Source organism: Mirounga leonina, unplaced genomic scaffold, assembly GCF_011800145.1.
Source record: "Mirounga leonina isolate KUSES-001 unplaced genomic scaffold, KU_Mleo_1.0 Mir_174, whole genome shotgun sequence".
In the NCBI taxonomy this organism is placed as follows: domain Eukaryota; kingdom Metazoa; phylum Chordata; class Mammalia; order Carnivora; family Phocidae; genus Mirounga; species Mirounga leonina.
The window spans coordinates 44,298,897-44,322,045 of NW_023270451.1; the positions used below are offsets into that span (position 1 = coordinate 44,298,897).

Here is a 23,149-nt window from a genome sequence, read left to right on the forward strand (position 1 = left end):
CACTGTCCCAGGCATTGGGGACACAGCAGCATGAACAAGAGAGCGAAAGTCCTCCCTCCCGGAGCTTATATCCTCGAGGGGGACAAGAAGCAAGCACTCATAGGAAAAACATGCAGTGTGGTAAGTGTTAAGGAGGAAACTAAAGAGGAGAAGGAGAGTAGGAAGTGTCACGGCATGTGTGTGTGTGTGTGAGTGCAAGGTGCACTGCAGGGAGGGGGAAACAGGTCTCACTAGAAATGATGACAAGCGTGATGCCCTTGAGATAGAATGACAGTGAGGCACTCTCAGGGATGGGAAGGAGAAAGCTGGAGGGTGGTAGGTAACTGTAAGGAGTGGTAGGTGGGACCATGTGAGAATGTGAGAGGCAGAGCTCAGTGCTTCTGGAGGGACAGAACATGATCTGAGGACAGCAATGAGGAGCAAGGAGGACACCCACTCTACCCATGAACCAAGTGGTACAAAATAGCTGAGACAGAACTCAGCCCCTGCTTGAGAGGGGAAGTGACAGAAGCAGGGGAGAAGCAGCTTTGGGGCAGAGCAAGAAGATGAAGGGAATACTTACAAAAGAGATTGAGAACATTGGGACGTTTTGGGATGAGGATATTGAGTTTGTAAGGGGCTCTTGTAAAAAGGATGAATTCGACACATTTTCAAAACCAATGATCAGGTATGATTTTAGGTTTTCTTACACGGTAAGAATTCAGGACAGTAGTATCCTAGTTTTACAGGTGAGGAAACTGAGGCACACAGAGGTTAAGTCACTTACCAAGGATGCCTCACTAATAATGTCAGAGGAGAGACTCAAGCCCAGGCCATGCCTCTCCAGCCTACATGCTCCACCCCCCACACGCTAGCTCTCCAAGGGGTAGACTGCCGTCTCTCTTAGTCTTCAACTCTCTCTGGCCACGCTTTTGGGTTTAATATACAATTCCATTATTTTATTAGATCAGTTTTCTTCACCAAACATGAAGCAACTTAATTTATCCCAGTGACTATTGCCACAGGGCTAGAGACCAAGTATGAAAAGGATCGTCATTGTGGAAGGGGGTGGGGGGAGCAGTAAGTATGCTCTAGAAATGCTACAGTCACTCAGCACCACTGGCTGCACACTGTGCACTGCACTGGGGATGCCCGGCTGAGGGGTAGAGAAGCAGCCAGAGTTCTGGTTGCCACGCTGGATAACCACACTTGGGCTGTGTTTGGAGAAACAGCCATCTTTATTCTCGCACAATGGTGGCATCCACTTGTCAAACCCTGAATCCACAGGACTCTGTCAACTCAGAGAAGGTGTCTTTTTCTAACTTGTCCACCCAGAGGCAACACCGTAGGCTAGTGGCAGTCCTGAATATAGGTGGCATTTTTTTTATCCTTACAAATTATCTTCAACAGGGGCGCCTGGGTGGCTCAGTCGTTAAGCGCCTCAGGTCCTGGGATCGAGTCCCACATGGGGCTCCCTGCTCACCGGGGAGCCTGCTTCTCCCTCTCCCACTCCCCCTGCTTGTGTTCCCTCTCTCGCTGTGTCTCTCTCTGTCAAATAAATAAATAAAATCTTTAAAAAAAAAAAAAAGAAATTATTTTCAACACCAATGGGAATATAAATTCTACCCTTAAGAATGGATCTAATTTCAGAAAGAGTCAAAAATCATTTGTTGTCAGACAAGTGAGGTGGGTGGTCAATACCTGTGAGATCCAGGTTTTGGTCAAAATTTGTTTCACAGAAAGAACTCTGTGATCCAGAACGTTGTCATGGTAAGGGGGACAATACAGAGCCAGAGATGGGCCACTGTGCATCTTGCAGAATGTCTGAATGCTCCAGGATTTTTACAGACTGCATGAAAGTTACCACTGGAGAATACCAGGGTGGGAATCATGAGGCGAGGTGGGGGGGGGGGGGTGATTCCAGTCCTAGGCCTGCCACAGTCTATTATGTAGTTTTTGGCCACTGAATGCAGTCCCTCCTGGCCTCAGCCTCCTCATCAGTGAAGTGTGCATGTGTGCATGTGTGTAGGGGCAGAAGACAGTCTATAAAATTCCCTCCAGCTCCAAGTTACTGCTTTTTTATTAACTAAATCATATTAAGGGATCAGAGCATCCAACAGGCTTTATTATTTAGGCTTGTGATTTTGACAATGTGCTCTCTTGGGTCTCAGGATTTCTCCAAGCCTTCTATTACATACACTGACACGCATTTTACCTCTACTGGCTACTTTCCTAAGTATCAGCTTATCTATTTCCCTTAAAATAAAACAAAGATTATTAAGTGAATTCATCACTCAAGATATTGGATCAATGGTCACAGAGACATTGCATACCTTCCTAGGTTTGTTGTTGTTTTGGTCTTGTTTTGTTTTGGGTTTTTGTGCCTTTTGCTTTGTTTTCTGACGAATCTAGTTTGGGAGAGCTCTAACCTCATGGACCATCTTCTCATTACCTCTGAATACACAAAATGACCTGAACTTTTCAACAGTTTCGTTAATCCTGCAGGTACTCAGGCTGCTGCAGCACATGCAGCAAGGACATCTTTCTGCTTTCCTTACCCCTTACGGTCCATCAGATGCTTTTCCTCTTGACATCACTTAATCCCTGTATGCTTCTTCAAAAACACATCAAATCTCTCACTTGCCAATTGGTCTCACGTGACGTAACATTTGATATTAATTTTAAATTCTAGAGGTTCAATCCTTTTACCCTTTCTGCCTACTAAACAGATAGCCAAAAACCAGGCCTGAAAATAGTGTCATTGCACATGGAAGAGGGATCTTACATGTCCCCATAAGATCCCTCTTCCTTTGCATTTATAATTGCACAGACATTCTGAATCCGCACTCTGCAGCCACACCAGCTGTCCTGGCACAGGCAAACCGGAGGCTGTTGGCATCTTGAGGGATGGTTTCAGCTGCACATCTTGCTGCTGTCAGAACTGACGGTAAGGGCATTGACTGCTTTGGGGATTTCAGGCAGCGTGAGGCACCCTGCTTATTAAATGGAGCTTAACCTTGTTACCCCTTTCTCCCTGAGTTTGTATGTCTCCTGCTTTGATCTGAACCAGCTGACCTGCAGTGCCTAGAAGACTATTAATATCAGGCCTCAGCCTTAACAACAATAATGCTGTTAGGTAAACTAATACAGGATGTGTTCCCAAGAACAAAGACTGAAGTCCTCCAAACGCAATCTGTGCCTCATTTACTAATATGTGAAACATGATGGCTCTATGGTAAAGATGGCAAACAAACAAACAAACAAAACAACCTAAAAAAGACAAGTGATACACGATCTTTGTCGGCACTGGAAAAACCAAACCAAACCAAACCAAAACCTCAAACTCCTGTATGTGAATATTTAGTATAATCTCAGATTTTAAATAACTCCCCCCATCTCAACAAAAAGGGCAAGGGATAGAACTGTAGCATTTGATTCTCAAATTCAATTTTAGGGGAGCATTGTGACAATATTTACAAATACCAACAGCTCTTTGTGAAAGCTTCAAATCACTAGGCTTTATCATCTTTGTTCCTGACACGCAGAAACACGGGACATTCGTCACACACTGAGGCCACGTCTCCAGCTGGAAGGCCATTGTGTGGATATCACCCTTCTGAAGGGTTTTGAGCATATGCTGAAGCATATGTATCCACTTTCTGGGTCGCCTTTCTTCTGATTTCCTTGTGACGGGGCATGCCTTTAGGGCCTACACGGCATTTGAAGAAATCAAAACAGTTAATGGAAGACATAGCTAGATAAACACTCCAAGGTGCCTGCAGGTTTAAAGTACGGCCAAAGTAAATTCGGAACGACCTGGACGGTTCTTCCCCTCACTCTGAGCCCGCACTCATCTGCCCCATCAGCGTACCAGCTACACCTCCTCTAACAACAGCAGAATGTCTGAGTACCGCGACGCTTCTAGGAGCGGCTCAGATGGTGCTCATTGCTGCAGGCAATGCAGGTGCCGAACTCACTTCAGAGGCTTGACGCCACCTCTTCTCCCGGATGTATTTCACACAGTCCTCACACTGCTTCTGGAAGTACTTTCTCTGCTTCTCATCCAGCAAGCCAACTTGGTACAGGAATGCGGCGTAGCCCCCGATGATCTGAGGAGAAAAGAGGAACACAAACGACACAGGGAAAGAAAGAGAGAAGTCAGGGAAGCCCGCCTGCTTGGTGAAATAACCCTCTGTCATTTGTCAATCCCGTGCGGGAATTAGCCACGCAAGACAGTTACACGCGCGCGGGGACCTGACAGAACACACAAACACATACACAACACACACAAACCCCAAACATACACACACCACACACACGCACAAAATACACAGAAACATCACACACACACTCGTGCGCATGCCCCACGTTCCCACTCACAACCAACCTAGGCTGACATAGTAAGTTGACACCTTAAAGCATTTGGTAAAAATGAGAAGGTTTTAACATAATAAAATAAAATTAAAAAAATAAAAAATAAGAAAATGAGAAGGCTTTAAATCATTAGAAAGTCAACCAGACAACATTATTTCCCTCCATCCAAGTTAGGTCTCTAAGGTCCGAGCCTCCGTTGGATTAAAGGGGATTTAATCTCCTTAAAGGGCAGAATGGAAAGGAAAAAGGAGACACCTACTGATTCAGGATCAAAATATGCATCTCCAAGAGCAATTCCTTTAAGGTTGATCTTCGTTGTCATCATGGGGCCGAAGGTGTGGATATAGTGTGCAAGGGCTGGTATGTACTTCCCTGCGTACGACTGAGAAGGGTAGATGTGAAAATGAACCATCGCAAACTGGTGCTATAACCATCATGTGTTTAAGCTAATTAAAATAACAATAAAACAGCAGTATTTCCACATGAGACCTACCACATATTTTACCTTACGCTGTAAATTCCACAATAGCACAGAGCTCTGTCTCTCACTTCTCTCACATGCAAGTCACCGGTGAGGTGCACAAAAGAATGACAAGGGGACATGGACTAGGTGAACAGTCTAATTTCCTTCCAAAAGAAAATAACGTGGGCCAGCCGACACAATTCTCAATTCTGCCACCCATAGGGCTTGTCTTTCCGGAAAGCTCCATTAAAAACTTTATTAAAAAAGAAAAAAAATCTCAAGGCCAAAATTAAGATTTCAAAATCTATATGATGCTGCAGTTTGAAATCTACATGTATTAAAGCAAGAGGAGATAGAAAGTATATTTACTGGCTACTGAAATTGTCACTTGACAATTATGTCTGTTTCCAACCTTTCCGAGTACATGGTTTTTTTTCAATTTAAAAATATTATGTGGACACAAACATTATAACTCTATTTTTAGACTATGCTGAAAAAAGCTACTATTCAGGAATATTTTAAAAATAGCTTCTTTGTATTGGGGCGCCTGGGTGGTGTAGTCCGTTGAGCCTCTGACTCAGTTTCAGCTCAGGTCATGATCTCAGGGTCATGGGATTGAGCTCCACATTGGGTTCTGCGCTCCGTGCAGAGTCTGCTTGGGACTTTCCCTCTGCCTCTCCCCCCCGCCCCTGCTCCCACACTCTCTCTCTCAAATAAATAAATAAATAAAATCTTTAAAAAAATAGTTTTGTATTTTTTACATTAAAAAGCTGCCTTTTGACATCTCCACTTATATGTCTAATATTAAACTTCATATGTTCAAAATGAAGCTTGAATCCCCAAGCCTTCCTTACAGCCTATTAGTGATAACTCTGTTCTCATTGCTTAGGCCAAAAATCATGGTGTCATTTCTTTTTCTTTTCTTTTCAAGCAAGCTCCACGCCCAGTGCAGAGCCCATCGCAGAGCTTGAACTCACAACCCTGAGATGGAGACCTGTGCTGAGATCAAGAGTCAGACGCTTAACCCACTGAGCCACCCAGGCACCGCAGTGCCATTCCTTATCTCTCTTTCTCTCACGCCCCACAAAAGTCCATCAGTGAACCTTGTCAACTCTACCTATTCTGTCAAAATAGGTCCAGAATCCAGGGTCTTTGCACACACCCCCTTCATCACCTTGCTCCAAGTTCCATCATCTCTTGCCTGGATTATTGCTGTAGCCTAACTGGCCCCCCTGCTTTTGTCCTTCCCCTCATCCAGTCTATTTTCAAGACAGTGGTCTACTAAAATATGAATCTGATCTTGCCACTCCTCTGCTCAAACCCTCTGACGACTCCCCAAGTCCCTCAGAGAAAAAGCAGAGTGCTTTTTCAGATACATAAGTATTGCATGATCTGGTTACTTCATTAACACTGTGCCCTACTACCTTCTCGCTCATTCCTCTCCAGCCCCTCTTGGACCAGTCATGATTGTGATCCGTACTGTTCCTTCCACAAGGGCCTTTGTATTAGCTTCTCCCTCGACCTGGAATGCTCTTCCCCCAGATGTCCATATGGTTAACTCCCTTACTTGCTTCAGTGAGACCTTCTAGGGATGCTTTCCTTGGCCACCCCATCTAAAATTTTAAAACCCTCCCCCCCTTTTTTTTACATTTTATATTTCCTCTCTCTCTTTTTTCATCGAATCCTTATCACTTCCCTATAAACTTTTACTTATTTATCTTGTGTAGTTATTCTCCCACCCACACTAGAATAGAAGATCCATGAACAGGGTTATCTGTCTGTTTTGTAGTTTAGTATAGCCCCTATGCCTGATGCTGTTTATTTGTTGGTGCTCAAAACACAGTTGCTGAATGAGTGAGTCTTGAATTAACCTACAAGCATTTGAAAAACACTAATGCATATATGTTCAAAATAGACTAAAGGCATGGAATAGGTACATATGAGTCCGCAGACCCTTTGTAATATTTCCAAGGCTCTGCAGGGGTCTGTAGTTCAAAGGCTGGGAGACCCCAAGAGCTCTCATTTATTCCATACCCTAATCATATGCTGCAGATGTCATTACTCCCATATCAATATGAAGGCATTGAGGCTCAGAGAAGTTAAGTGGTAGAGTTAGAATCTAACCTGCTCTGACTTACTCCCAAACCTATACTCTTTCCAAGGTATGATAAAATAATGTAATTTGCATAATTTATACAAGATCTCCTCACTGATGCAGCCCTCTTGTACAACAGTAATTATTTAGGCTAAGTATTGTGCAAAACAGTGTATCCATTCATAACCATGAGCACATTTTAGCTTCCTTGAGGTGATATAAAGATGTGTTTACATGCCTGAAATGTGGTTTGTTGCATAACAGTGCTACACTCTCCTGTTAGGAGCAATAAGTGAACATTTATCAGATATAATTTCAGTAAGATGAACCAAAAAACCCAAATTTCCTTGAGTAATCATTTTACTGCTAAAGATGTATCATACAGTCTTCATTCAGTGATAGTTTATTAGGCAACTCTTCTGTCAAAGGCACCATGGCAGACATTTGAGAAGACACAAAAATGAATAAAGCATAGAACCTGCGCTTGTTAAGTTAATCATTTCTTCTAAAAAAATATTACAAAAACTTGACCATTATGTGATGGGGTGAAGTTTGCCATTTCGTGGATTATTATTCTCACATTGTGTACCTTGCCCAGCACACAGTAGGAACATAAAACATACTTGATAAATAAATGACTAATCTGACATTACTGCTAAACATTTTTTCTCTATTGGATGTTATCATTCAAGTTGTCTTGTTATAAGACCTGGCAAGAAAGCATCTCTTTAACTCTTTCTGAGATGGAAGGGCGTATATTTTAAGTTGCTCTGATGATGGTGATGACAAATTCAGGCCAAAACAGCCACATTTTTAGGGCACCCTCCGCTTTGCGGCCACCATGCGTATCTGGGATAGATCCAGGCAGGAAACTAAGAAGGAACACCTACTCAATTTCTGAGCATCGACTACAAACAGGCTACCTCCCCCACTTTAAACTGAACTAATTTAAAGTTAATGTTATCTTCCCATATTTTAAAATGATGAAAACAAGGGTCTGTGCATTCCAATCATGTGCCTGGCTGGAATTCCATCAAGGCTCAGCTGCCTCCACATCTCCCATTTCTCATATCAAACCATGCTTCAGTCAATGGTCCTGGAGACTATGAGTCTGTGGTCTCCCAAGCTGGGGCTCAGCTCAGCCTTGGGTTCATCTACTACATGCTTGCTAAGCTGACCATTTAAAGAAAACAAGACGGTGAGATAGGTAGTTCTATAACCGTGTCCAAAACAGTTTCCTCCATGTTCAGTCCACATCTGCTAGCCTAACAGTGATGTTTATCTCATTTTTGCTTTCTAATGACTATCACACACTTCCTCGCCCTGTGTCAGTGTGACAAATCCTTCACTGCTGTTTCCATTAATCATTCCATTGGTTGAGTGGCTCAGGCTGTCACACAGTAGACAATTATAGGATTATTTTATGGAAAACAGACACTGAAACAGTATAATGAAATTTCAATTATTTTCGCTCTCCTTGTTGAGACATTTTTTTTCTGCATGATCAGACTAGTTTATTCTTCCTGAATCATTTATTTCTCAATTTAATGATTCTCTGACCACCACGAGCACTTTAAAAGACAACCAGACAATAAATCTAATGTTCTATTTGCCCAGTTTTCTCTTTTCTGGATATATTTTAAGTAGAATAGAAACCTCTGGGCGCCTGGGTGGCTCAGTTGGTTGAGCGACTGCCTTCGGCTCAGGTCATGATCCTGGAGTCCTGGGATCGAGTCCCGCATCGGGCTCCCTGCTCAGCAGGGAGTCTGCTTCTCCCTCTCCCGCTCCCCCCTCTTGTGCTCTCTCTTTCTCTCACTCTCTCTCTCAAATAAAAAAAAAAAAAGAAACCTCTATTTTAGGGGGGAGAATTGAGGTGTGGCTGTCCGATGGATAAGAAATGAACTACATGGCCCCTTAGGACTTACAACTGTAATCCTATAATTTTATGAACTCTTGCTTCTTTTGTTCTGAGTTCTGTCCGTAACGACGACGAGAGCAACAACCACCACAACTCTCGGCCCTGTGGTCTCTCTGATCTCTAGCTGGGGCTCATCAATGTGGGCAGCAGCTGGGCAACGAAGCTCCTGACATCTGTGAATTAACACCAACCTTCTACCATCGGATCAGACCCTGGCCTCATAAAAGCTCGGAATAGCATCAAAGCGATTATAAAAGGAAAGAGGAAAAGCATGGCCAGAAACAATCTGAACACATTATTATTTTAGAATTCAGCAGTGACCCTCAAATGAGGAACTCAGCCAGACAAACGTGTTTATCTAACACAACAATTCAAACTAGGTTAGTGATCGACACGTCAGAATTTTCGTCTGCCCTTGTTACTCCTTTCTAGTCTTTATTTATTTATTTATTTATTTTTTAAAGATTTTATTTATTTATTTGAGAGAGAGAATAAGAGAGAGAGAGCATGAGAGGAGGGAGGGTCAGAGGGAGAAGCAGACTCCCTGCCGAGCAGGGAGCCTGATGCGGGACTCGATCCCAGGACTCCAGGATCACGACCTGAGCCGAAGGCAGTCGCTTAACCAACTGAGCCACCCAGGCGCCCTCCTTTCTAGTCTTTAAAGAAGCTTCCAGCCACAATTTCCAGCACCGTTGTTGCATGGCTCATTTTCCCCACAGTGACCCTATTTTGAGCTCACCTCTGACGAGAAGGCCCAGAGATATTAGGGTGTATTTGTATATGCTTGCATTTGCTGGGGCTTACAGAAGCAGTAAACCTCCAGTTTTCCTCTTACATCACACAGACCTCAGAATTCGGTTCTCAGTCTTTTATTTCCCCCATGAAAGGAAAAGGTCTCCACATCACAGCTGAACAGTGGTTTACAAATCTCTGTCTGCAATCTTTCCGAGTTCTTAAATGATGTTTGGAACAGCCTAATGGAAATCACGTTAGGAGCATATTGTACTTGTAAAAATGGTCTAGAGAGAATGTAATGCTTGTTAATTATCCAGATGTGTAAAAGCACAATGAAATTGGACTTAAAGAAACTTGTAATTGTGTATTCCATCTGAAGCTCTCCCTTCTTACATGTTTCCGCAACGACTTACTGTACCCCTGCCACCCGGTTACTTTTAAAGGAGGAAAAAAGCTTTTATATCTAAAATCAAGTTTCAATCAGCTCCCCTAGAAGAAAAAAAAAATCGTGTCAGAGGATACGACTCTAATGGAAACAATGTCTTCTTGCAGAAATTTCACATATGTTAACTGTTACTATTGTTTAAACTACTCTACATTTCTCCACTACATTTCTTACTAAAGTTTAGTTAAAAAAAAAATAGATGCAGCTATATTCATTCTCTGCCTTGCTTCTAGTTATACACTGTATGGTAAAACATGCAGAACCTCTCTGGATGATACTGAGCAATGGCCTCTGAAATGAGACACACCTGAACCTGGACACAGAGTGTCACTATCCACAGGCCCTAGTTCCCAAGCTCTGCCCAGGATGGGAAGAGGTAGAGTGATCAACCTCAGGAATGGGCATGTTGAGGACGCTCAGGGGTTATTCTGTGCCCTTTGCTCTGCTGTGCCCCTCCCCCAACCCCCAGCCACTCCAGTTGGAATGAAAGTCTCATTGAAAAATTCACTTCAGAGCTGGAAGGGGCTCCTTCAGGTCCCCAGAAGGAAACAAGGTGGGCTGCCCTTCTGGAGAGAGCCCTGTCCTCTAAGCACTTCCCAACTACACAATGTTGGTGGAGCCACCCCCATTTATGGGGGCAATCAGAGAGAATAAGGGGATATGCTTTGAAGAGAGTTTTAGAGCCACATTGAAAAACCACAAAAACTGGTGAAAAGCCTAAGTGTAATGGAATAATAGATGACACAGTAGTCAAGAGAACAGGACTCAGTGAGAGCAACCTTGACTTCATCTAGCCTCGGGGTGGACTCTTCCTTCCCTCAGCACCATTATTTTCTCTGAGCGATGGAGGTGTGTCCTTAAAATGGCCAGCTCAGAGAATTAATGAACAGGGAAAGCTGGAACTTCAGCATTGTGGTAATCTCTACAACTTCCTAGACATTTCTAGACTGTGTGTCATCCAATTTCTAGTCCACACTGCTGCAATTAAAAAAAAAAAAGGCTTCTAACAAGAGGATGACTTTATCTAAACATCTATTTTTCTTGAAAAGGAGCTTAAAAGAAATGCATAATCTCTAGGAAAAGACATAAGAAAAACATTTTGATCTGTATCTATTAGTCACATATTTAGGCAAGGTACACGCTGGCTTCCAAATGATATATTCTTATTTTGTATTGAAAAGACGCTTTAAAAAAAAAAATCCAGTACAGCCAGTATGGAAAACAGTATGGAGGAGCCTCAAAAATTTAAAAATAGAACTACCATATGATCCAGCAGTTCTACTTCTGAAAATATATCCAAAGGAAATGAAAACACTAACTTGAAAAGATAGCTGCCCCCGCCCCACCCATTTTCATAGCATTGTTATTTACAACAGCCAAGACATGGAAACAACCTAAGTGTCCATCGATGGATGCATGAGTAAAGAACTTGTGGTATATACATACAATGGAATATTATCCAGCCATAAAAACCAAGGAAATCCTACCATTTGTGACAACATGGATAAACCTTGAAGACATTACGCTAAGTGAAATAAGTCAGAGAAAGACAAATAGTGTATAATCTTACTTATATGTGGAATCTAAAAAACACACACAAAAAGCAAACAAAAAGAGATCAGACTTGTGGTTACCAGAAGCAGAGGCTGGGGGGAGAGGCAATTGGGGGAAGGTGGTCAAAAGGTACAAACTTCCAGTTCTAAGTCACAAATTCATTTTCAAGTCTAAAAGGAAATATTGGCAGGTCAGATGAACATAACTGAAAATAGACATTTGTCATGTCAAGAGTTAAAGCGGCTTGAATGTCATCTAATAACTGCATTCCATGGACTTCAAGCCTTTATGTCACTTGAAACTTCCATTTACTCTATAAAACTTTATGATCAAAGCTTAGTCTTTATGATTAAAACTTAGTCTTCGCCAGAAAGACAGCAACATCCAAAAGGACAGGGAACTTCTGTTTGTATAAGGTTGATAACTCTCAGAGATTCTGCATGAAATATGGAAGGGATGTCAACTCCCTTCCACAACAGTGCACCTGCTTTCTGGGAAGAGGCAGGTTTTGGAGACGGAGATTTCAAGGAGAGAGCACCCAGGCTCCAGATAGCACCTACATAAGCAGGGTTCCAATCCTTAGCCAGTTTCTTGTTTGTAGGCTTTGGGCTCTGGAATCTGGCTGCTTCAGTCTCAGTCCTGGCCGAGTGACCTTGGTAAGGCTGACCTAAGCTCTCCATACTAACAGTGCAAGCTTCAAATAGCCATGACATGCATGAAACAATGCTTAGCACCATGCCTGCCATATAGTCCACTTCCAATATGCTCAAATAAGAGCTATAAATAGAAAAAGTGAACTATAGACTCTTTTTTTTTTTTTTTTTAAGATTTTATTTATTTGTCAGAGAGAGAGAGAGCACAAGCAGGGGGAGTGGGAGAGGGAGAAGCAGGCTGCCTGCTGAGCAAGGAGCCCGATGTGGGACTCAATCCCAGGACCCTGGGATCATGACCCGAGCTGAAGGCAGACGCTTAACCGACTGAGCCACCCAGGCGTCCCTGAACTATAGACTCTTGAAGGCCCCCTTCTGGCTACCAAATTCAAGCCAGGGCTGAAAGGATAATGGTGTAGGCCTGCAGAGGTGTTCTCTAACTCCTGCTTGCACATCAGTGCTGGAAATGCCCCTATTACAACTATCTTTCTATGGCTTGGGCTCTGTCCTCTACTCAAATACAAGCATGTTGGGAGTAAGTTTAATGTAGCAGATCCTTTCTAATGGACAGTGTGCTGATAAGTCAAAAAGGGGGAGAGAAAGAGAACAATCATGATGGGGATGGAACAAGCCTGAAGAAACAGGACCTGAGCACCAGACAGCCAAGGAAAGAAAGGAAGGCTGAGGGTCGGGGAGGAAATAAGGGAGTAGAAAGGATGGTCCCTAGGGCCTGGGACATAGTGCAGAGAGAGAAGGGAAATGAAAAGACGCTGGAGAGAAATATCACCAATATTTTTACCTAGCAACAACCTTGCACAAAGCTGCTCTAGAACATTCAATAAAATAAGCACTGTGCTTAGTATTGTATGAAACAAATTACACAAACATGGCTTTCACCTATCGGGAGCCTGCAACCCGAACCCACTGGACCATGATGATTTCAATAAAGATTGTCAGACTCCGTGATCCCAGCAGGATTTCACTCATGCAGATGAAGATGATAGATGAAGTATCCTATTAAGCTCACTAATTTTTAAACAGCTTCAAAGTTTCGCCTTTATTGGGCCCTCAAATTAACCATGGTTGCAAAATTGCTGCTGAGGAGAGTAGGCTCCTTCTTGCTGATCAAGAAGAGATGCCCAGTGTTAACCACACGTTCTGCCATTTTGGACGCGCTCCCCATTCGTGGCCACAGCCACCGATAGGCGTGGAATCTTTCTTGGGAGTGGACACAAAGCCACGTGCTCAGAGAACAATGGGCAGTTCCCCTTCCTCCCACTATCTCCCTGCCTCCCAGTGAGGGCTGTTTCACTTTAACTTCTAGCTGGGCCCACGTACACTTGAGAGGATTCTAAAGTGTGTCTGTCCCTCAAGAACAAGAGCAATCTCACTAATAGTTATTGGCTCGGAAAGGATAACACTTATAAAGAAAGTTAATTATGTGAATTAAATGCAGCTTGTTTCTCTTTTTGAAGTACATTTTTTTCATGCCTTGAGGAGGGTGATTTACAGACACATTTGTCTCTCTTTAGAGAAAATTAATTCCAGTTGGTGCTCTGGGCAGAAATGGAGAGAAGGGAAAGAGATAGGCGGTTCTTCCCTCGGCCTTGCACTGCCTGCGAATCCCACAGTATGCCTGGTTGTGGGCTCGCCGTGGTCCACGCGGCAGTGGCCAGGAGCCTGGGTCAGTCCCCACACATTTTGCTACTATCCAGAACTTTAAATATCAACTTCTAAGCTCCGTCACCATTCTTTAGACAAAGCAAACTATTTCTTTTAAAGATGATTTCAGGGACGCCTGGGTGGCTCAGTTGGTTAAGCGTTTGCCTTCTGCTCAGGTCAGGTCCCAGAGTCCTGGGATCAAGCCCCGGGGTGGGCTCCCTGTTCAGAGAGAGCCTGCCCCTCCCCCCTGCTCCTGCTCTCTATCTCACATTCTTCCTCTCTCGAACAAATAAATAAAATCTTTAAAAATAAATAAAAAAATAAAGACAATTTCAAAATAATAGGAGAGAAAATGCCACATCCCCAAAACAAGCGAGCAGAACTTTTTAAATAGCTCAGCCCCTGTCTACATGCATTAGGCCATATGCTTTGCAGCCGTAATATATTAATCCAGCTTTTCCCCACGAATGGTAATAATAGTCATCATGGGTTGGGTACTCACCACAGCCATCACTCCATTAAATATTTGAGGAGGATTATCTAATTAAATGCTCAAAACAATCCTATGTAGTAGGTATTGTTATTACTTCCAGACTCCCTCGCACCAAAGTCAGGGTGCTCCAGACCCTTCCAGCATCATGCTAACCCTCACTCATAGTACACAAATGGGAAGGATATTTAGGTCCAGTACATTTTCATTGAAAAGCAGAAAACCATTTCCAAGTTTACCATTTATTTTTCAAGGACGACTCTACTATTTAATGGCACACTCCTTAAGAGTGTGCGGAAATTAAGAGTTCTGAAGAGAAAGGATTTCCCTTTCTGGAAAAATCTATCATAACCTTTTTTTTTGTGGAGAGAAGGAGGGTGGGTATTACGTTAAAATTGCAATTGTATACAGATGCTTTACAAACATATCTAGGTAACTATGCTTGAACATCTAGGAAAGTAAAATATCCCTGGAAGTGATCTAACCTAAAATCCAAGCCCTCTGACTGTAAGATGACAAGCAGAGTCCAAGAGAGGTTAAGGAACTTGCCTGGAATCATCCAGAGAGGCAAAGCCAGCAATGACTCTCAGGTCTCCTGATTATTAACCCAGAACTCCTTCCACGTTTCCTTTCTGCCTCCTGGCCTTAAAACAAAAGATTGGAAGGAACAAACTGGACTGGAAAAATATAGCATTCATTCTAATAAAACGAACCATCAAGGCATTATTATTTAGTGCTCTTCCTTCTAGAAAGAGATGTGGCCCCAGATTTAATGTACCCCGTGTAGTTCGTATGAAGATGATGCTGCCTGGCAACTGCATCTCTAAACCAGGTCCTGCCCTCCCTCGTTCACATCTTCCTCCATCACTTGGAAGGCATAGGTTTCCTTAAAAGTATTCATCCTGGCAGCAAAGAATGTAAAAAGAAAATTGTCCTTTCCCACACACATTTGGAAATTACAGGCATGAAACTGCCAGGCAGACATGAAATAGACAAATTCTTCATCCAGAATTTGGCAGCTTTGCTGAAAGTCCAACATCATGGTTAACAACATCGCCATGTTATTTGCAAGGCAGGAATTACACAGTAAGCAGATCACTCTTCTGTTGGAGGTGGAGACTGGGCATTTTCCAGGGTTGTTTCCAGAATGACAGGAGTGTCACTTCCTGCCCCTTTGCCTAACCTGCCTCAGGGAGTGATTGGTAGAGATCCTACATAATCCTGACCAAATAATTGGCTTAAAAAAGACGTTAAGTATGATATGCCAGTCAGAATATCCTTCCAAACAGAAAGAGAAGAAAGCAGGTGGAAGAGAAGGAAATTCCTAGTTCCATTAACTTGCCATTTCCTTGAAAATACTTAGACTATTTTTCACCGTGACTCCCTTACAGTAAACATTTGTGGGTTGAGCTTGCCCAGCATCCTTCCAGCCCTTCCTCTGGTATAATCACCAGGATCTTCCCTCATCTTCACTCATCTCCCTCTCTCAGGTCTTGTGATTCAGAAGGTGAGGGTCCCCCTATGATCCTACCCCTCCCAGAGCACTGGGGTGGGCCTCTGGCACCATTATTGCCAACCTGTTTGTCCATCCCATTGACCCCAGTTATTAGTTCTAGAACAGGCATGGGATCCAAATGGATCACACGAGATTCGGGAGTATGGGTGGAATATATTGGGAAAGAAAAGTTGAGCTGATAGGCTATACTTAGAGCTCTGGAGTGGGGTGGAGGGGCAAGGGCACTGGTGAAAAAAACCGTAGCTTAGAATGAAACCAGTGACGTGCAAAGCCAAGCAAATAGATCAAGAAAGAATAAGAGACAAGTTCCTGGTGACAGCGTTTGAGCACCCAGACCCAGCCATGAATCAGCTGATCTCCTATTTTACTCAAGCCATTTTGAATAGGGTTATAAGCAAAACAGCCTTGACTAACACATGTCTCCTCATAATTCAAAATCCAGCTTAACTGTAACCCCTCTTCTGTTTGGCCTTTCCTGAGGATCCCACATTGAGAGGTAGCTATGTGCACTCTCCTTGTGCTATTTGTCATTATACCTACTTCTCTAATTGTACTTTTCATTTGGTATTGTATTTATTGCCAGGCTTACAGATTTAGGGTAGAGTTAGTGTCTTATTAATCACTGAATTTCTAATACTTGTCCAATGCCTCAGACATAGTAGTCACTCAAACATGTGTGTTGAATTGAATTTGATTCTAACTACTCTTTCAGTGAACACTGCACCCGTCAACGAGTTCCCATTACACTTAGAATAAAGTCCAAACTCTACCATGGACCTACATGATCTTCCTGCCTCTCCCATCTCAGATCTTTCTACAGTGGCTCCGTGCTTTTCCATGAGTCTGTCCCCAACTCAGTCTTTGCATTTGCTATTCCTCCTTCCAAGAAAGCTCTTCTCCAAGGTAACTGTAGCTAGAGCTTTACTACCTCACTCATTCTGCTCCATGTGCTCTACCCGACTGTCTCCAGAGAGCCTCGGACAATCTTATCCACAGTAGCACCTCCACCACTCTGCAACCCTCTCACCCGCTTTATCTTTGTTCATGACCCTTATCAATGCCTGATGTAGAGTACATTTTAATTTCTTCACTTATCACTGTCTTCACCTCTACAATGTATGAAGGCAGGAAATTGTTTTGTTTGGTTCACGATTGTATACCTAGCACCTAGCGGTTCTTCTGCTATACATTCTTAAAATAACCTTACATTTAAATGTATGAAAAAAAAGCAGATCCTAAAACTGAAGCCAATCTATGCAAGTGAACCCAACTGTGTGTTAAATTATAACATAATCACCCTAGGAAAAAAATAGAGTTAAGTCTTATAACTTTCAAACATGGTACTTTTAAACCTATGGTGAAATGCAGTCTAAGGATAAAAGTAATTATAGCAAAAAATATTGAAAGTAACTTGGAGATTTCCTTGTTGGTAGTGGTTCTGATGTAGTAATCGAAAATCATTGTGCACATAGTGTAGGATTCAGCCAAGAGGGAAATATACTGATGCTGTTGGGAAACACGGTCCACAATGTGGGTGAAGGGGTATACAGAATGGGGAATGGAAAAAAGAAACTTGTGATGTTGCATTAGAATTATGGGCATCAGTATGAAGTCATTCTGTTCCCCAGTTCTGCCTCCAGAGAAAGTCAAAAAGAAATGGCATCCCAGTACCAATGAGCACACTTAGTGCTCAGATCTTGGTTTTTAAAACCATCCCCCATTAAAAGGAGCCAGGGTCCCTTGAAGAAATGACTGATTCCAGGGCTAGGGCAGGGAAAGTAGAAGACAATCCTAGAGCATAGATTTGTGCCAAAAAGCAAGGAAATGCTCAAAGACTAATTGGGCCCTGTCAAAAAAGACACAAGAGCCAGTCTGAAGGGGCTCCCTCTGACCAAGTAGGGGAAATATGAACATCAAAAATAATAATAATGGCAAAAATTTTTAACACATCAAGCAGAAATAACAAACCAAGAGTCCACAGTGATATTTTAAAAAGTAAATAATAGAGAAGAAGAGGAGGGAAAGATCTCTATAGAAGAATACCAGATGATATCTATAGGATGATAGATCCCCCAAAATCACCATTGTATAAGCCCCAGTGGAATAACTGATTCAGAGAGGAATCATCAATGAATGCTAAAACTAGTGGGTGACAGATCTGGGGGGAACAGATTTTCACATGGTCTCACATTATTTATTAATTTCTTTTTTTTTTTTTTAAAGATTTTATTTATTTATTTGACAGAGAGAGACACAGCGAGAGAGGGAACACAAGCAGGGGGAGTGGGAGAGGGAGAAGCAGGCTCCCCGCAGAGCAGGGAGCCCGATGCGGGACTTGATCCCAGGACCCTGGGATCATGACCTGAGCTGAAGGCAGTCGCTTAACCAACTGAGCCACCCAGGCGCCCTATTTATTAATTTCAAAAGGAAAAGGGTACCTTTCCAATGGTGAGATCTGGCAGATACCACTTGGACCAAGTGATCAAGTTTAGTATTGCCAATAATGAGACAAACAGGTATCATGTGCTTCATGATGTGATACCACAGAAATACACACATCATCTATGTAATGTTCCTGCCAAAATGTTTTCACTGAATGTAAGCAATGAGGAAAGAATCAGACAAATTCAGAAAATGGGATATTCTACAGGGCACCTGGCCTAGACTCTTTAAAATCATCATCATGAATGACAACTACAACAAAAAAGGCAGGGGATGGGGTTTCCTGGGTGGCTCAGTTGGTTAAGTGTCTGCCTTCAGCTCAGGTCATGATCCAAGGGTCCTGGGATCGAGCCACGTGTCAGGCTCCCTGCTCAGTGGGGAGTTTGCTCTCCCTCTCCCTCCACCCCACCCCCTGCTCGGGCTCTCTCTCTCTCAAATAAATAAATAAAATTTTTTAAAAAACGGCAGGGGGCTGAGACCTAACAATCCACTGTGATATACAAAACTTTAGGGAGCCCTGGATTTATAATAAAAAGTGTTATGGAAAACATTTTGGGAGTAAATAGAAAATTTTGAATATGGGCTGAATTAATATTAATATATGTTTGTGTGTGTGTGTGTTTACACACTGAATGCAGGAATCACAATGTCATGACATATTTCAGTCCTGATGATATTGGAAGACACAAGAAAACATGACTTCAACTTACCTCCCCAGTGGCATAAAAGTCATTTTCTTTATATTCAGGAAACAACAGGAAAAACTGAACTAATGCACTGAAAAAAAGAACAATAATAAAAAATATCACATGGCATCAGAAGAGTTTAATGCTATGCTACCAAATCTAACCCTTTGACAATAGGTTTCACATTTTTTTTTTTTAAGATTTTATTTATTTATTTGACAGAGAGAGATACAGCAAGAGAGGGAACACAAGCAGGGGGAGTGGGAGAGGCAGACGCAGGTTTCCTGCCGAGCAGGGAGCCCGATGTGGGGCTCGATCCCAGGACCCCGGGATCATGACCTGAGCCAAAGGCAGACGCTTAACGACTGAGCCACCCAGGCGCCCCTAGGTTTCACATTTGAAGTAAGATGCTATTAGGCTGTGAGCTCTGGTAGGCATTATATTCAAAGCGTCATGTACGTGACATTCCACACTGTAGATGGTTAGGAAATAATTGTGGGCTTACTTTACCCATAAAGGTGAGTCAACACCCTGGGCAGGTTTCCAAATCTCTGCATTACCAACCTGGACCATCTAGCTATTGAGGGGACCCTTGAGCAAAGTGATATGGGCTTTCATCTATTATTATAGCAATTCTTGGAGGAGGTTCCACAAACCTTATGACCCCATTAACCCGGGTTTGTGGTGAAGTAATGAGAACCTTATTGGCTTACCATCCTCTTCCTATGGGGGAACCCTGAACATTTCTAATGGGGTTCCCCAAATTTCAGCATTGTAATAACCCAAGAACAACAACAACAAAAAACAACCCTGTAAAATGGCCATGGTCTACAAGAAAACCACCAAATGGCCAGATTTGGAAGTAACTGTCCTGTGGCATCTAGGCTCCAAAAAAATCACACTTACTGGAACGCCAATAGCCACTTCAATGAGTTATACTGAAATAGATTTAAACGGACTCAAATTATTTCGTAACAAGCAAGAAAAGGGTAGATTACTGAATGATTCTCTACTTGACCAAAATCTTTCAAAAAGGAAACAAAACTTGTGAAACTCAGAAGCTCTAAGAGTGTGTTGACCCAGATTGCATTGTCTGAGAAGCTAGGCAGCGCTTTTGTTCCAGCTTCCTGCTGAGGGACTAAAAGCCATGAACTATCCAGCGAAGATGAAAGGCAAGGAGACCCTGCAAAACCAGGAGGAGGAGAAAGTTCAAGGGTTACAGGGAGGCAAAACTGGGTCATTACAATCCCCAAGATCCTGGCTGTACTTAATTTTCAAAGGCTCCATAAAAATCCACCATTAAAGACCACTGTAGAGCTGTGGTGTATTTCTGTATTTATTATTTATAGTAACTAAAGTCTTTGTAGCAACTGAATCTGGGAAGCTGCACTATATAGCTTCCATGTTTGTGCTGGCAATAAGCTGGCTTTAGCGTGGAGATAAAAATAGAAGTTTATTTTCCACCCTTCCCTCGCCACCCTTCAGGCTAAAAACTACTTCTCTGTCTCTCTTCCTGCTAGTTGGAATGGCAATAGACAATTTAATATAGTAAATCTCACTTAAGCCTTATGCTTTAGCTTAAAGCTTACTTCCTTGGAGAATCTGTTAAAGTTGTCAGGGTTGCCAGCCTTAGCAAATAAAAATACAAGACATCCAATTAAACTTGAATTTCAGATAAACAACAAATAATGTTTTCATGTAACTATGACCCAAATATTGCATGGGACATACTTAGAGTAAAAACATTATTCATTATTTATCTGAAATTAACATTTAACTGGGCGTTCTGTATTTCATCAGGCAATCTTAGTTCAGGGAGCTAACCTCTCAGGTTGCTTCTAGCTCGAAAATGCCAGGATTTTCTAGCTCACGTTTCCAAGGCAAGGCTCCCACCTTGAGGAAGTTATAGTTTTAATTTCACAAGAAGATCAGAACAAACATTAGGCTAATCGTAGCAAGCCCTTGGTAGACCTTTCTTAAATGGGAGTGAAGAATGAAAAAAGTAAATTTAGTAAGTTGGATTTACATATGCCATTTGCTTGTTTAACTGTGTTTTACTCCACTGTGTGTAATTCGTATTCCACGGTGAGGGTTTGCTTAAAAATATAATCTAGAATCAAGCCTACATAAAAGTTTCAAATTTTGGAAGCAGAATTGCTAAAATCTATAATACATAATGTACGTGTGTGTGCATGAGTGTGTGTGTGTGCGTGCACGCCATGCATTTATTCAGGCACAAGAGATAGATGTCCCAGGAAGCAAGCCTCTGCCAGATGGTTCTTTTGGGCAACTTGCTAGCATTGTGCCAAGGGCCTTGTCTAGTAAGTTGAATTTAGTCAAAGGCCACCTGGTGGCAGAAAGTTACATTAAAGGACAACAGGAAGAAACCGCGCTTGCAAGGGACAATGACTAGGAAGAAAGTCTTCCTCAGATAAATTTTGTAAAAAGGGAAGTTGGTGGGTTCGGGGCACAGAAGGTAGATGGAAATGATAATGCACTAGAGAGTTTGGTGGAGTCAGAGTCATAATAAATATGAGACACTCAAAAGAATCGAGGTTAAGATAATCTAAACAAAAGTTCCATACCAACAAAAGCTAAACAAGGGGCAGCTTGAGTCACTAACAGTTCAACTGAAATAAGCGCAGTGACAAGAAGCTTGTCGTTTTATTCTGTGGCGGCCTATAGGCAGCCATCCTCCCATTCATCCCACACCTAGGACGGCTGGGCCCCGATCGGCTCTGCCCGGGCCAATCACGCAGTGTTCTCATTTAATATATGAAATCTGTGTCATAGTCATTGTTATGGGCTTTGTTTAGCAATTGATATTACTTCCTATACAAACCAGCAGATGGAACGGAACGACACTATCATTTCCATCTGCTGCTAAGAAGCTAACTTCAGGCACGCCACTCGATGGTAAGTACCAGAATGAGGACCCTGGGGCTGGCTGACTATTCTGTCACCTGCACCAGGAAAAGTGTCTGGCACAGAGCAGGCAATTGATAAACAGTGACAGAAGGAGAATGGCACCAGACAGTATACTCCAAATCAGTTAATAAATTCATTATTCTTTAGTACAATTAGTTTTTTTAACCTAAACCAGAGGGGCATAGTGGCTTAATAGCATGTTCCAAATACCAAAAATTCGAATATTTAAACATGTTGTTAGTGTAAAAAAAAAAAAAGCTTTACTTCCAAACACAAAGAAAAGCAGCCTGAGTGTGAATGTCAAATGCCTCTTTAGTAGGAGTCTACTCCTTACAGCCATGGACTATTAATAGTCAAAAGGAATGGGATTTTCAGAAAAAAAAAAAAAAAGAAAGAAAGATGTTTTTCAAAGGGAGAAAAAGAAGGTCCACTCTTTAAACCTGTAGTAACCCGTTTATAGGTTTCAAAGAGACCTTCTTATTCCAAACACCCATCTGGAGAGCTGGAAAGAAGAATGTAGTCACAGAGGGAAACAAATAGTGTAAACTATAAAAGAAACAGCTGAAATCAGTTTTCTGCACTACCCTTGATTAGCTATTTTCTAGTTCTAAGAGCCTGAAGCAAAAAGAACTGAAACAGCTATAAACAATGGATGCTTTGAAATAGGTTCTCTTTACATGTCATGCAAAAGGAGATGTACCACATGTCAGCAGTAAATAACCACACGGAGGGTCAACGGGAAGTTGGGACCATCTTTGGGAGAGGGGAAGGAGAGACAGAAAAGGAATGGCAGGGTTGCATGCTCTGGCTTAGTGGGGATTGATGCATTTCTTGGAACCTCCGCCCTCTGGGTGTTTGCTAGTTAAACAACTGAGCTTGTTTAGATTTAAACCAAAAGGGGGTCAGAGGGGGTGGGGAGGAATGCGGGGGAAGTAGGTTTCCTATCTGTAAAATGAGAGCACACAGTCACTGCTCATGGTGCTTGAGAAAACTTGTTAAGGATAGCCACCACAACTCTGTCTCTATAAGGTAACAGGAAGTGCCTGAGCTAGGGGCAGAGGAGGGGGAACCCCTGTAGAAATCTGGCTAATCTGCTCCCAGGACCCACGGTACCTGGTAACAAAAGTGTTGGGTCCTAGCCCTCCCCCCAGAAATTGAATGGAAGTGTTAAAATAAGGGGACATATGACAAATGAAAGTGTAGAAAACAGCC

At 42.5% G+C, this 23,149-nt stretch overlaps 1 protein-coding gene across 4 annotated transcripts in view; it reads right to left on the reverse strand.

Annotated features, from left to right (window-relative positions):
• Positions 1-23,149, reverse strand: part of CPVL (carboxypeptidase vitellogenic like) — a 124,741-nt gene that overhangs the window by 56,393 nt on the left and 45,199 nt on the right. For 2 of the 4 annotated variants that reach the window (XM_035020815.1, XM_035020814.1), the window contains 3 exons: positions 19,034-19,100; positions 4,613-4,777; positions 3,957-4,088 (listed from right to left, as the gene is read on the reverse strand). In XM_035020815.1, coding sequence (XP_034876706.1) covers positions 3,957-4,088; positions 4,613-4,777; positions 19,034-19,100 — 364 coding nt within the window. The remainder of the gene's footprint in view (positions 1-3,956; positions 4,089-4,612; positions 4,778-19,033; positions 19,101-23,149) is intronic. The other 2 variants (XM_035020816.1, XM_035020817.1) reach the window with 1 other exon arrangement.